Source organism: Trachypithecus francoisi, unplaced genomic scaffold (genome assembly GCF_009764315.1).
Source record: "Trachypithecus francoisi isolate TF-2019V2 unplaced genomic scaffold, Tfra_2.0 Lachesis_group0, whole genome shotgun sequence".
In the NCBI taxonomy this organism is placed as follows: Eukaryota; Metazoa; Chordata; class Mammalia; order Primates; family Cercopithecidae; genus Trachypithecus; species Trachypithecus francoisi.
The window spans coordinates 151632780-151644908 of record NW_022681453.1 but is presented as its reverse complement, the minus strand read 5'-3'; the positions used below and the strand labels follow the sequence as shown (position 1 = coordinate 151644908).

The following is a 12129-nucleotide window of genomic DNA, read 5'->3' as shown; positions in this document are numbered from 1 at the left end:
CAAGGCTTCTGATGAACAGTAGGCTTTTAGTAGTTAAGTTTTTGGGAGTCAAAAGTTGTATGTGAATTTTTTTCACTGTATTGGGGGTCAGCACCCCTACCTCCCACACTGTTCAAGGATCAACTGTACTTTATTGCTCAAAAATGCTAACAGTAGGCTACTAGTAGTTAAGTTTTTGCTAGTGGAGGGTCTCACCTTGATCTGATGGCTGTTGATTAGTCAGGGCGGTGGCTGATGAAGGTTGGGATGACTGAGGTAATTTTTGAAAATAAGACAATAATAAAGTTTGTTGGATCAGCTGACATCTTCATGAAAGATTTCTCTGTAGAATGCAATGCTATTTTATAGCATTTTACCCACAAGAGAAGTTCTTTCCAACTTGGAGTCAATGTTCTCAAAGTCTGCCATTGCTTTTCAACTAAATTTATGTAACATCCTAAATCCTTTGCTGTCATTTCAACAATGTTCATAGCATCTTCACTATGAGTAGGTTCTATCTCAAGAAACCACTTTCTTGGTTCATCTATAAGAAGCTATTCTTGGCTGGGGCATTGGCTCATGCCTATAATCTAAGTGCTTTGGCATGTTGGGATGCCAAGCAAGGTGGATGCTTGAGGGCACAAGATGGTGACCAACCTGGCCAGAATGGCAAAACTCTGTCTCTACTAAAAATAAAAAAAATTAGCTGCACATGGTGGCACATGCCTGTAATCCCAGCTACTCAGGAGGCTGAGGCACAAGGATCGCTTGAACCCAAGAAGTGGAGGTTGCAGTGAGCCAAGACTGCACCACTGCACTCCAGCCTGCGTGACAGAGCGAGACTCTGTCTCAAAATAAAACAAAACAAAACAAAGAAGCAATTCCTCATTCATTCAAGTTTTATCACGAAAAAGCAGCAATTCAGTTCCATCTTCAGGCTCCACTTCTAATCCTAGTTCTTTTGCTGTTTCCACCACATCTGCAGTTACTTCCTCCACTGAAGTTCTGAACCTCTCAAAGTCATACAGGAGGGTTGGAATCAACTTCTTTCAAATTCCTGCTAATGTTGATAGATACTTTGAAATCCCATGAATCATGAATGTTCTTAATGGCATCTATAATGGTGAATCCTTTCCAGAAGGTTTTCAATTTACCTTGCTCAGATCCATCAGAGCAATCACTCAGAGTCTCACTCTGTCGCCCAGGCTGGAGCGCAGTGGTGTGATCTCGGCTCACTGCAACCTCCGCCTCCCAGGTTCAAGCGATTCTACTGCCTCAGCCTCCCAAGTAGCTGGGATTACAGGTGCCCACCACTACGCCCAGCTAATTTTTGTATTTTTAGTAGAGAGAGGGTTTCATCATGTTGGCCAGGCTGGCCAAGAACTCCTGACCCCAGGTGATCCGCCCACCTCAGCCTCCCAAAGTGCTGGGATTACAGGCGTGTGCTACTGTGCCTGGCCAAAAATGTATTTCTTGACTACTAAAACTTGAAAGTTCAAATTACTCCTTGATCCATGGGCTGCAGAATGGGTGTTGTGTTTGCACACATGAAAACATTATCTCCTTGTACATCTCCATCAGAGCTCTCAGTTGATCAGGTGCACTGTCAATGAACAGTAATATTTGGAAAGGATCTTTTACCATGACCAGTAGGTCTCAACAGTAGACTTAACATATTCAGTAAACCACACTGTTAACAGATGTGCTGTCACTCAGACTTTGCCGTTCCATTTATAGAGCACAGGCATAGATTTAGCAGAATTCTTAAGCGCCCCAGGATTTTCAGAATGGTCAGTGAGCACTGGGTTCAACTTAAACTAACCGGTTGCACTTGCCTCTAACAAGAGAGTTAGCCTGATTTTTGAAGCTTTGAAGCCAGGCATTGGCTTCTCCTCTTTACCTATGAAAGTCCAGGATGGCATCTTATTCCAATAGAAGGCTGTTTTGTCTATGTTTGTTGTTTAGTATAGCCACCTTCATCAATAATCTTAGCTAGATCTGGATGACTCACCACAGCTTCTATATTAGCATTTGTTGCTTCAGCTCATTCTTTGTATTATGGAGATGGCTTCCCTCCTTAAACTTCATGAAGCAATCTCTGCTCACTTCAAACTTTTCTTCTGCAGCTTCCTCACCTCTCTCAGCCTTTATAGAATTGAAGAAGGGTAGGGCCTTGCTATGGATTAACCTTTGGCTTAAGGGAATGCTGTGACTAGTGTCACCTTCTATCCAGACCACTAAAACTTTCTCCATATTAGCAACAAGGCTGTTTCACTTGCTTATCATTGGTGTATTCACTGGAGTAGCACTTTTAATTTCCTTTAAGAATTTTTACTTTGTATTCACAACTGTTTGGTGCAAGAAGCCAAGTTTTTGGCCTATATCAGCTTTTGATATGCCTTCTTCACTAAGCTTAATCATTTCCAGCTTTTGATTTAAACCTAGAAACATGTGATTCTTCCTTTCACTTGACTACTTAAGAGGCCACTGTAGGGCTATTAACTGGCCTAATTTCACTACTGCTATGTCTCATGGAATAGGGAAAGAGAAAGAGATTAGGGGACCATTGGTTGGTGGAGCAGTCAGCACACACACAACATTTATTAATTCACCATCTCAAATGGGCATGGTTTATGGTGCCCAAAAACAATTACAATAGTAACATTAAAAAATCACTGATCATAGATGACCATGACAGATATAAAAATAATAATAATAAAGTTTGAAATATTGTGACAATTACCAAAATGTGACACACAGGCATGAAGTGAGCACATACTGTTGGAAAAAATGGCACTGAAAGAGTTGTGACACGGTTGTCACAAGCCTCTAATTTGTAAAAAATGCAACTATCTGTGAAGCACAAAAAAGAGAAGCACAATAAAACAAGGTATGGCTGTATTTCAGTTTCCATTAAAATAAAATCCTCCAAATAGTTATTTAGCTGAAAACTTTTAAATTCCCAAGAAGTTGGAAGATTTTCGTCCATTTACTTTTTCTTTTACTATATACTTTTATTGCTTTGGGGTCAGTGTTGTTGTCTGTTTTGAAATTTCTTAGCCAGACTTGGTGGCTCACCATTGTAATTCCAAGTACTCCAGAGGCTACGGCAGGAGGATCACTTGAGGCTAGGTGTTCAACGAGATTAGCCTGAGCAACACAGTGATACCCCATCTCTACAAAAAATTAAAATAGTAGCCTGGCATGGTGGTGTGCAACTATAGTCCCAGCTATTGCAGAGGCAGAGGCAGGAAGACTGCTTGAGTTCAGGAGTTTCAGGTTGTGGTGAGGTATGATATGAATGTGCCAATTTACTCCACCCTGAGTGACATAATAAGACCCCCATCTCCCTAAAAAAAAAAAAATATCTATCTATCTATCTATATATGAATGAAACAAAATTTATTGTATTTTCTTACTATCCTACATGAAAGGGTTTTTAATGTATGGTGCATAATCTGATCTATAACTTTTACAACAATGAATTATATTATTTTGATTCTATTTTTGTATATTTGTTTTTTGATTACTAGATCTGTCAGGAGCCGGGCATGGTGGCTCATGCCTGTAATCCCAGCACTTTAGGAGGCTGAGGCAGGAGGATTGCTTGAGCTCAGGAGTTTGAGACCAGCCTAGGCAATATAGTGAGATATCGTCTCTATTAAAAAAAAAAAAGAAAAAAAGATCTGTCAGGGATAGAATGGTCAGACTCCCAAACTTATAGTGATCCTTAATTTGCTTCAGTTTTTCCTGTAGTTTGCAAGACACAATTGATTGTAAGACATATCATTATTTGATGTACCACTGAACAAGGAAAAGAATCCTCCAATTAAACTTTGACACTGCAAAACACATTATAAGTTCATAAATGACAAAAAGTAATAAAACGTGTTTTAGAATCCACCAAATACAAGTGTATGTTAATTACGTTCTTCAGTGTATACAGGTTGTTTTTTTTAAATCTTTTCCCTTTTTAGTGTATACAGGTTTATGTTTGTTTTATCTACAGTGTGAAATAAACTTTTCGTAAATAATTATCTTTTCTCCTATTTATTCTTTTGGCCTTCAATTAAGCTTTGTCTGATTTTTAATACTGCAATTCTCACTTTCTTTTTATCTGTATTTCACAGGTATATATTTGATAATGCGTAATTTAAAGAGACGAAATCAAACCAAATGTATGTTTAATAATTTTTGGAATATAAATATAAAACTATACTTTCTAAAAACTGTAGATGGTGAGGGGTTACTGTGCTTTAGACTTCTAACTTTGGCTTTAGGTGTACTTCTTGTAGTTGGTCAACAGTTGAATGATGATCTTGGTGATGTAACCTAAGTGCTTTTGTATTTTAATAAAAGAACTATACAGCCTCTTAAATTTATTGACACAATTCTTAGTTTGGTCATTTCTGTCATCTTATTTTAATTCTCTTTTTCAGCTTCCTAAATGATGTTTTATTTTGCCTTTCTATATTCTAGTCATCTTTCATTTGATTTTTTTTAATCAGTCATTTGCAAGTCAGAAATCTTGTATTCCAATTTCTATCAATGGTTATTTTTTAATTAAAATTTTAAAATATTCATACTTTTTGGCTGGGTGTGGTGGCTCATGCCTGTAATCCCAGCAATTTGGGAAGCTGAGGCAGGTGGATCACTTGAAGTCAGGAGTTCAAGATCAGCTTGGCCAACAGGGCGAAATCCTGTCTCTACTAAAAATACAAAAAAATACAAAAATTAGCCGGGCATAATGGCCTGTGCCTGTAGTCCCAGCTACTCGAAAGGCTGAATTGGGATAACAGCTTGAACTCAGGAGGCAGAGGTTTCAGTAAACCAAGATGACGCCACTGCACTCCAGTCCAGGTGATAGAGTGAGAGCCTGTCTCAGGGGGAAGAAAAAAAAAATTCATACTTCTCTAATTTTCTAAATTATAAATGAAATTATCTGAACTTTCTCCTATGTAAAGAGTGTTAGCACTAAAACATTTAATTCTATATTTCAATAGTTCCAGTGTTTATCACCTGTCATTTAATAACCACATATTTTTTTTGTTGTTGTTCGTGGGGAGATGGAGTCTCGCTGTTGCCCAGGCTGGATTGCACTGTTACAATCTCAGCTCACTGCAACCTCGGCCTCCTGGTTCCACCAATCCTCCTGCCTCAGCCTCCTGAGTAGCTAGGACTACAGGCGCACACTACCATACCCGACTAATTATTATTATTATTATTATTTTTTGAGATGAAGTCTCACTCTTTCACCCAGGCTGGAGTGCAGTGGCGTGATCTTGGCTCACTGCAACCTCCCCCTCCCCAGTTCAGCCAATCTTCCTGTCTCAGCTACTGAGTAGCTGGGATTACAGGAGCCCACCACCATGCTTGGCTAATTTTTGTATTTTTAGTAGAGATGGAGTTTCACCATGTTGGCCAGGCTGGTCTCGAACTCCTGACCTCGTGATCGGCCTCCCAAAGTGCTGGGATTACTGGGATGAGCCACCACACCCGGCCCCATCTAATCTTTTTATTTTTAGTAGAGACAGGGTTTTGTTGTGTTGGCCAGGCTGGTCTTGAACTCCTTACCTCAGGTGAACCACCTGAATTGGCCTCCTAAAGTGCTGGGATTACAAGTGTGAGCCACCGTGTCCAGCCAATAACCATACTTTTAATGCTGATCAATCTCTTGCTTGATAGAGGTGTAGGGTGTTGGAGCTGTCCTCCAAATTATCCTCTATGTGCATCACTTTCTCCATGATGTCCATAAAGTACTTCCTTGCCCCCTTTTCCAGGTCTTCTCCCATTCCTAAACCTTTTCACTCCATTTTATCCTCAATTTCTACCTCCTTATCTGAAGGTTCCACCACTTCCCTATCAAATGGTAGTTATTTGTTTTCATACCATGCACCCTCAGGGGTAGGAGAGTGTTTTGGTGTTCTCCTTACAGCCCACTGAGACCTCAAAATCTCTAGTAGTAAACCACCCTCCACTTCCCATTCTATTCTTATGTCAATGTCTACATGTATGATCTACCCATCACCACAATAATTCATTTTCATAACCTCTTTATCTCCAATAACCTCCTTCATTTCACCTAAGCCAGCAATTTCCAATGGCTATGACTTGGTTTTTGACATTATCTATAACTATTCAACCTCTGAAATCACTAACACAAACATCTTACTGTCTGATAACTTCCTCTTCATCCAACTTGCATGTTCAACTACTTTGTTCAATTTTATCTGGGATTTCCAAACCACTGAACTTTTATCTTCTCCCAGACTTTCTTTTTTTTTCTGAGACAGAGTGTTGCTCTGTTGCCCAGGCTGGAGTGCAGTGGTGTGATCTTGGCTCACTGCAACGTCTGCCTCCCAGGTTCAAGTGATTCTTCAGCCTCAGTCTCCAAAGTAGTTGGGACTACAGGCGGGCGCTGCCATGCCCAGCTAATTTTTGTATTTTTAGAAGAGATAGTGTTTCACCATGTTGGGCAGGCTGGTCTTGAACTCCTGACCTCAAGTGATCTGCCCATCTTGGCCTCCTAAAGTGCTGAGATTACAGGCATGAGCCACCGTGCCCGGCCTCCCAGACTATAAACCCTCTACTTTCTTCACTTCTCCCTCTATCCCACTTAGATTCCACCATCCACCACTTCAGCAACATTCTTGCCAGTATTCTAAACTTCCTTGCCTCTTTGTCTCTTCATTGTGCTCATGTGGCAAAATCCAGTGCTGACTAAATCCAGCCATCTGTTTTTTCTAAGGCTGTGACTGATGAACTCACTTCTATCCCAAAACACAGGGTAGAATGTTTTGTTATAAATCATGACTCCAACTTCAAAAAGGATCCTCAATACTGCTTACCATTCTACCACATTTTCCTGATCAACTGATACTCTTCTATTTCCCTGAATAACTATTTTCAAACCTCCTTCACTCTACTCCAACTTATCACCAACCTTCCTTTTCCTCCAGCCATTCTCAATAGCTAAACTCAGCATCTACTTTACAAGGAAAATAGAATCAAATGAGAGCTCAGCTTTCCCCATGCCAAACACACAAACCAACTTATATTTGCTTCCCATACTGTTAAAACAGAGGAGCTATCTCATGTCCTGTTTAAGAATCCATCTCCTTCCATCTTAGAATTTATTGTTTTATCTCTCCTCCTTCTCATTGTTTTTACACATGATTAAATCTCTCTGAATAAACCAAAACCCAGCTCTACTCAATTATATATCCTTCTTTAGCTATTTCCTACTGATGATTTTCATCAGAAAAAAATTTGTTATACAAGTATACAGAAATTTATTAGGTACATCATATGTGCTTAGAGGGTTTCTAAAAATAAAACTACATGATTTGGTACTTATGGAAATATTTCATGAGTATGTTTATAGGAAAAGAATATACTCAACTTGGTAGAATGTATCTTAGTTAAGATACATGGAGATATGAGATAACAGGTTCTACATTCTTGCTGCAAAAGTCATAGAGCTAAATGGTCTGCGTAAGGATCACTCCTAATATTAGAGCCATGGAATCCTCATCTCATGCTACTAACATTCTAATGTGCAAAGATCACAAATAAGTAAACACTCAGGGGCAGAGCAACAGTGATCTTGTGAATTTCACCTTGGAAGATGAAGAGCTAGGGAGGCATGAAAGGAAGGGACAAAAAGTGAGATGATATCGGGGGGAATATGGTAGCAAAGAAAAGCAGTCTAAGAAAATGGTGACCAGAATAAAACAAAAATAAATCTAAGTGCTCAGGAATCCACACAGCCTTGTCTACCCAACTTGGTTGACAAGGTTAAACAAGACAGGCTGAATTGGAAGGTAGTAGAAACTATTCTCTTGCGAGAACGTGTATACATCGTTATCATCTCCAGCAGTCTTCTGCATTGATGGTTCTCTCTGTCCTTTGCTGCCCTCATAGAATTTCAAGCTCATTCAGAAGGGGAACAACAGATAAAAGGTCAAGATCTCTTGGTCTCTCTCTCACAGCTAAACTTTTTGAAGAAGTTGTCAATTTCTACTGTGTCTCCACTTCTGCAACTCTCAATCATTCCTTTACCCAATCCAGTTTGGCTTTCAGCTCCATGGCTTAATCAATATAGCTCTTGCTAAATCTCTTCAAAATATATGGCGTGGTTTATTACCTTATTCTTGAAATAATCTTTTCCTTTGGTTTACATGATATAACCCTCTTCTAGCTGTTCTCCTACCTCTGAGGTTGTCACTGTCTTTTGTCTTTGTTGCCAAATCTTCCTCAATACACACTGCTTTTCCTCCTGCCACAGGGCTTTTCATGTAAGTCTTCCCTCATCATGAAACACTTCCTTTTCATTCCTTGCCTAACTCCCAGTAAGCATTCAGATATCAATTTAATCAACACTTCCTTGGGAAACTGTCCCTGACTAAGACAAATTCCTCCCTAGCTAAGTAAATTGGTCTCAGAGCACTACTCCTTCAAGAGCAATTATCATAGTTGTCTCCCATGCAGCAGTTGTAAATATCGTAAGTGTAGGAACTGTGTGTTTTTATTCATTATTATTCATTATGTGTTTTTATTCATTACAATGCATACTACTGTATTATAGCAGGTATCAATACATTGACACTCATATATCAATATTACATACATAAACAAATGACTAAACACTTTTTTTTTTTTTTTTTTTTGAGACAGAGTCTTGCTCCTTCGCCCGGGCTGGAGTGCAGTGGCCGGATCTCAGCTCACTGCAAGCTCCGCCTCCCGGGTTTTATGCCATTCTCCTGCCTCAGCCTCCGGAGTAGCTGGGACTACAGGCGCCCGGCCGTAGAGACGGGGTTTCACCGTGTTAGCCAGGATGGTCTCGATCTCCTGACCTCGTGATCCGCCCGTCTCGGCCTCCCAAAGTGCTGGGATTACAGGCTTGAGCCACCGCGCCCGGCCTGACTAAACACTTTATCTGAAGTACTTTGAATGATTTTTTTTTTCCAATTAAAGGAGTCTTGACTAAAATATTATCTATTCATTCAAATTAACAATTACTGAGTACATAGGCACTAACCAATAAATTAGAATAAAGAAGTAACAAAAACAGATATGCTCTCTACCCTTATGGTGCATAGTATCTAAAGAAAGAGTTATTAAATTAATCATACAAGTAAGTTTATTATTATGGTTTTATTTATATGCTACAAAAGACAGTTTAGAATGATGTAAACTATGATGGGGTATCTAATTTACACTGTTGGTAGGCAAAAATATGTTCTACCTCTCAAGAGCTGTTTATCTCCTTTGGTGTTGATGGTTTTTCATGGTCTTTGAATGTTTTCCCGGTTTATTCATCTTTGAATAAGGATACTGTGGCCTGGTATTAGCCCCAAAATTAGATGGCGTATCCTTGAATTCTCCAAAAGCTTATCCATGGATAGGAAGGCTATGGACAAACATTTAAAACAACATTTCATGTGCCAACGCCAGCCTCTCATATTCTGCTTTTGTTTTGGGAATTCTTGTGTTTGGATGGCAAAAGAGAGATGCTGCTGGTGTGGGATCATGGGACACAAAACATTCTGATGATACTGAAAACCAGCATTCCAAGATGGGTTAGCATCTCAGTTTGGCTGCATTCTAAGCCCCGGGGAATACAGGGCTTGGGTGGAAGAGAGTAAAGGAAATGGGGAACGGGAGATGAGGAACAAAAGAGGGTTTTTCTTCCAATTTTCATGACTTACAGGTGGCCAAACAATTCAATGGCCTTATACAGTTAGTGAAAATAGCTCTCAAAATCAGTCAATATATTAAGTGTTATTCCTAGTATTATATGAATTTGTCATTTTTTTCTATACTTCATTAAGTATGTCAGTGACAAACTGGGCAAGGCTGTAACTATGGCTAATCAGATATCATTTTAAACTAGAACTCATTACTTTCTTTCAAACACAGGATGAAGGTGTAATTAGCATTCCGAGTAACTACTATGTTAAGTGGAAAATAAGTTAGAGAATAAGTACATTAAAGTGGATTTTAGTTCTATGATATTAAATAATTTTAATGATACTCACTGTTCTGAAATTCCTTGTACTTCCTTTGCCCAGTTAGATTGTTCTTTATCTCCAAGATGAGCCACTTTAGATGGTGGGGCAGTTCTTCCTGAATAAAGCTTCTGTGTTCCTGGAGGTTCTTCCAAGTAAAACCTTAAAAGTTAAAATAAAAACTATATAACCAAAATGTTCTGGTTTAATATAGAGTTCTAGCAGTGTGAGTCTTCCAAATGAATTTTTTTTTCACATGGTATAATAGCAAAAAATCCCACAAATGTAAATTACAGAACTATAATAATTATAATTCTTTTTATAAACTATAATATAAATTGCAGAACGAGGGCTTAATTTCATTCAAATTTTAAAAGCATGGGAAGTATAGAGGAAGAAGAAGATAAGCTGGTTAGTACAAAGTTAGATAGAAGGAATAAGTTCCAGTGTCCTGTAGCAACAATAGGTTGACTATAATTAACAATTTAGTATATATTTGAAAATAACTAGAAGAGATTGAAAATGTTCCCACACAAAGAAATGATGTGTTTGAGGTAATGGATAATTTGAAAATTACATGTTATATACATGATCAAAATATCACATGTATTCTACAAATATGTACAATTATTATGTATCAACAAAAGTTAAGGTTGGGTGCGGGGGCTCATGCCTGTAATCATAGCATTTTGGGAGGCCGAGATGTGAGGATTGCTTGAGGCCAGAAATTCAAGACCAACCTGGCAACATATTGAGACAGTGTCTCTACAGAGAAAAATAAAAAAATATGCTAGGTATGGTAACACATATCTGTAGTCCCAGATACTCGGGAAGCTAAGATGGGAGGATCACTAGAGCCCAGAAGTTTGAGGTTGCAGTGAGCTATGATTGCCACTGCACTCGGGGCAACAGAGCAAGATCCTGTCTCTCCCAATCAGTCAGTCAGTCAATAAAATTTAAAAGCATATTATTTTTTTCTCTTTAAGAAACTAAACATATAATAAAAATAAACATTTTTAAAGAATTAAAAAATACAAATTCAATAAGAAGTATGCATTATTATCTATAAAGTTTTGTTTTGTTTTGTTTTGCTTTAAAGAGATGGGGTCTCATTCTGTCATCCAAGCTGGAGTACAATGGGGTGATAATAGCTTGCTGCAGCCTCAAACTTTTGGGCTCTAACAATCCTCTTGCCTCAGTCTCTTGAGCAGCTAGGACTACAGGTGCACACCACTATGCCTAGCTAATGTTTTTATTTTTTTGTAGAGACAGAGTCTTACTATGATGCCCAGGCTGGTCTTGAACTCCTGGCCTCAAGAGATCCTCCCACCTTGGCCTCCCGAAGTGCTGCGATTACAGGTGTGAGCCATCACACCTGGCCCCTATAAAGTATTTTCTCCAAAAAAGTTTAACCTGAATCTAATTAAGCTACTAACCCTAACTTCCAACTTACAGGAAATATGTGGGATAGAGGACAAAGTTAAATGACACTAAAAGGAAACAACAGGGTAAATCTAGAATTCTACAAAATAACTGGCTGTCCTGAACTCTAAAAATAAAATAAAAAAGAAAAAATTATTCTAAGATATAAAACCAACATAAGAAATCAACTGTATTTTGATATACTAGCAGGGGAAACAAATTTAAAACATAATACCATTCATACTCCAAGAAAAACTACATACTCAGGTGTAAGTCTAACAAAACATGTACCTGATCAGTATGATAAAAAAAACAAACAAAACACTGATGAGAGAAATCAAAGATCTAAACAAATGAAGAGATATATTGTGTTCATGGATCAGAATATTCAACTTAGTTAAATCTCCCCAAATTGATCTATAGGTTTAATACAATTCCTACAAAAATCCCTCCAAGATTTTTTGGAGATAGAGGAAAATTATAAAATTTATATGAAAAGGCAAAGGACCTAAAATAGCTAAAACAATTCTGGAAAAAAAAAAAAAAAGTAAAGTTGAAGGAATCACACTACCTGATGTTAATTAAGACTTACAACATGGTAATCAAGCCAATGTGTTATTGGCATAAAAACAGACATGGAGGAAGCACAGTCTTCTCAACAAATGATGTTGGAGCAACTGAATATTCATACACAAATATATGAAAGTAGATCTACCCC

At 38.3% G+C, this 12129-nt stretch overlaps 1 protein-coding gene across 8 annotated transcripts in view; it reads right to left on the bottom strand.

Annotated features, from left to right (window-relative positions):
- Positions 1–12129, bottom strand: part of XRN1 (5'-3' exoribonuclease 1) — a 158739-nt gene that overhangs the window by 107487 nt on the left and 39123 nt on the right. For all 8 annotated transcript variants that reach the window (XM_033212426.1, XM_033212421.1, XM_033212424.1 and 5 more), the window contains exon 20: positions 10020–10151. In XM_033212426.1, coding sequence (XP_033068317.1) covers positions 10020–10151 — 132 coding nt within the window. The remainder of the gene's footprint in view (positions 1–10019; positions 10152–12129) is intronic.